Raw genomic sequence first — 2733 nt, forward strand, 5'->3', positions numbered from 1 at the left:
CTGAAGGACTGTCTGATCATGGCCTCCTTTTGGAAGGGAGCTTGCCGCCTTTCCTGGATGGCTTTCGAGTAGTTCCCGACGTACCTCGGGGCTGTTTTCCTCGAAAAAACTGTTGCTGCTGCTTCTCCTCTCTTGCTCTCTTGGCCGCAAACGAAGAAGGCAAAACCCCACTGGCTGCCTTTGATATTAGGTCCTGTGTTGTTTTCTGTGTCAGTGAAGTGGCAATATCTCTTATAATCTCTTGCGGAAAAAGAAACTTCGCAAAGGGAGCAAACAAAAGCTCTGCTCTCTGTACCTGCGTAACTCCTTTTGCTGTAAAGGAGCAGAGGAGGGACCTTTTCTTCACGATGCCTGCCGTGAAAATCGCTGCCACTTCATTCGTTCCATCCCGTAACGCCTTGTCCATACAAGACATCACACTCAGAAGATTTGGTATGTCCGGTGAGTCCTTTTCTTCCACTTTCTTGGCGAGAGCACTCAAGAGACCAATCGAGAAAGTTCAGGACCTCAAAAACTCTAAACACGCCCTTCAGTAAATGATCGAACTCTTGCATCGACCACATCACCTTCGCAGCTGTAAGGCGTGCCTACGATTGGTATCGACAATACTGGAGAAGTCTGCCTGAGAGGAGGCAGGTACTCCCAGGCCCAGGACTTCCCCAGTCTCGTACCAAACACTAGATTTAGAGGCCAATCTTGCCGGAGGAAAAACGAAAGCAGTTTTGCCTCGCTCCTTTTTGTCCATCCAGTCGTTCATCCTCGCGAGAGCTTTCTTGGCTGAAATGGAAAGGACCATCCTCGTAAAAGCAGTCTTATTCTGCATCCTTCCACAAAGGAACTGAGACGGGGAGAACGAGGCGCTGCGGGCTTGAAATCTGTTTCAAAAAGCTCTTGAAACAGAAGCATAAGGGTCTTATAGTCGGAAGGAGGAACTTGCTCTTTCGTCTCCTCTTCAGAAACTACTTCCAACATCTCCGAAGGTCTCTCTCTGTCCCGTTCCACATCGGATGAAGTAGGCAAAGCCAAAGCAGGAACGTCATCTGCTTCTCCTCTGGTCTCGATGCGCTCCTTGACACCATGATCCACCGGGGCGTCATGCTTACGAGCGTTGGCGTCACGTACATCTCTTTCACACGCGCTGGCGTCACGCTCTTTGTTCCTACGCGTGCTGGCGTCACGCTCTTTGCTCCTATGTGCGCTGGCGTCACGCTCGGAAGCGTCACGTCCGAGTGTATCGGAAGCGTCATGCTTGTCTGCACTCTTCTTGGCACTGACGCTTTGCGAAGTCTTCATAAATCCTGGGGCGTCATGCTGACGCTTCGGTTCTTGCAGCTTTTCCATTAGGGCTGACAGCTGCTGTTGCATGCCTTGCAGCATATCCTTGGCTTCATTGCCCCTCGAGGTCGAAGGTAACTCGTCAGATTCGCCCGCACGAACCGCAGCCGGAGGAGAAGATCTATCTAAGACTTCCTGAGGACGCTCGGTAGGAAGCTTCCTTGGTAATTCCTCCCAAGTCGATGGTGGAAGAGGAGCGTTCATCGAAAGAGCTGCCCTGCTCTGTTTAGCTGGCGAGGCTTCTGATGATGAAAACCTCTCCGGAGAACTCCAGTGACTGCAGCCCAGCAGTTGCTCCTCTGACGAGACCTCACTATCACGAAGTAACTTCCTCTTGAGAGGACGAGAAGACGTAGAGTGTCGCCATCCTCGACGCGAGGAGACGTCATCGGATGACGAGCCAAAAACACTCGACAAGCCTTTTCTACGGTTGTCTGAAGCAACCTGGGAAGCGTCAATAGGTTTGCTTGAGGGCACGCCCGACCGGATACTAGAGCCTCTCGCCTCCCTTAGACTTTCGACTTTACGTCTCCCATGGGTCCGGGAGCTTGTAAGAGGTCTGGGTCTAGGAGCGCGACAGGACCGATCGGACGCATCCTCCACTACACTGGCACTAACACTTAACTTTTCACTTACACTGACTTTAGTACCTGCACTCAGGGCACTTACAACAGTCCAGGTGCGATTGCCTTGCTCAGTAAGAGAGGCAATCTGTTGTCCCATTTTTTCAAGAACTGCTTGAATACCTGCAAAGGTTGAGTCCTTAGCCCCCGACTCGGAGACAGGATCGGGAGCTGATACCTCTACTAAATGACCTTGAGAAGGAGCAGGGGAAGGAACTATGGGGTTATCTACCACTTCCTGACTTGTAGATGAACGGGAAAGGGAACTCTTAGTTCTTCTAATCCTATCTCTCTCGAGCTTACGGACATACCTGTCCAACTCCTTCCACTCCTTATCATCCAAAATCAAGCACTCATCACATCTATCCTCAAAAGTGCAAATTCTACCCATACAATTCACACAAAGTGTGTGAGGATCAAGAGAAGCTTTGGGAATTCTAACCCTACACCCCCCTTTACTGCAGACTCGATAAACAATTCCCGAGTCCGACATTGTTAATAGAGAAATCCAAAAACAAATACAAAATCAAACTAAGTCAACAACAGCGAAAGCTAACAAAATACTTCACCAAACAATGAAATACTCTAGCGAGTACGAAAAACCTATCGAGGAACCAACAACAACAGTGTTGTCGGCCCGGGCGACAGAGAAAATCTGAGGTTTCCAGGTAACTATCTAGAGGGCGTATGGGTAACGATCACCTGACCGACGGTCGGCGATTGCCGCGAGTTTTGAAAAGTGTCGTGACGTCATGACGTCAAGAGAATATAGCTA

At 49.9% G+C, this 2733-nt stretch overlaps 1 protein-coding gene across 1 annotated transcript; it reads right to left on the reverse strand.

The window, feature by feature from the left end:
• Window positions 1-753: 753 nt before the first annotated feature.
• Window positions 754-2451, reverse strand: LOC135222355 (uncharacterized). Its single transcript, XM_064260440.1, has one exon. The coding sequence runs from the start codon at window positions 2449-2451 to the stop codon at window positions 754-756; it is 1698 nt and encodes a 565-aa protein (XP_064116510.1).
• Window positions 2452-2733: the final 282 nt, after the last annotated feature.

Source organism: Macrobrachium nipponense, chromosome 3, assembly GCF_015104395.2.
Source record: "Macrobrachium nipponense isolate FS-2020 chromosome 3, ASM1510439v2, whole genome shotgun sequence".
Classification (NCBI taxonomy): Eukaryota; Metazoa; Arthropoda; class Malacostraca; order Decapoda; family Palaemonidae; genus Macrobrachium; species Macrobrachium nipponense.

Coding starts and splice junctions, on each gene's coding strand:
- LOC135222355 (XM_064260440.1), bottom strand. CDS start 2,451: ATGTCGGACTCGGGAATTGTTTATCGAGTCTGCAGTAAAGGGGGGTGT.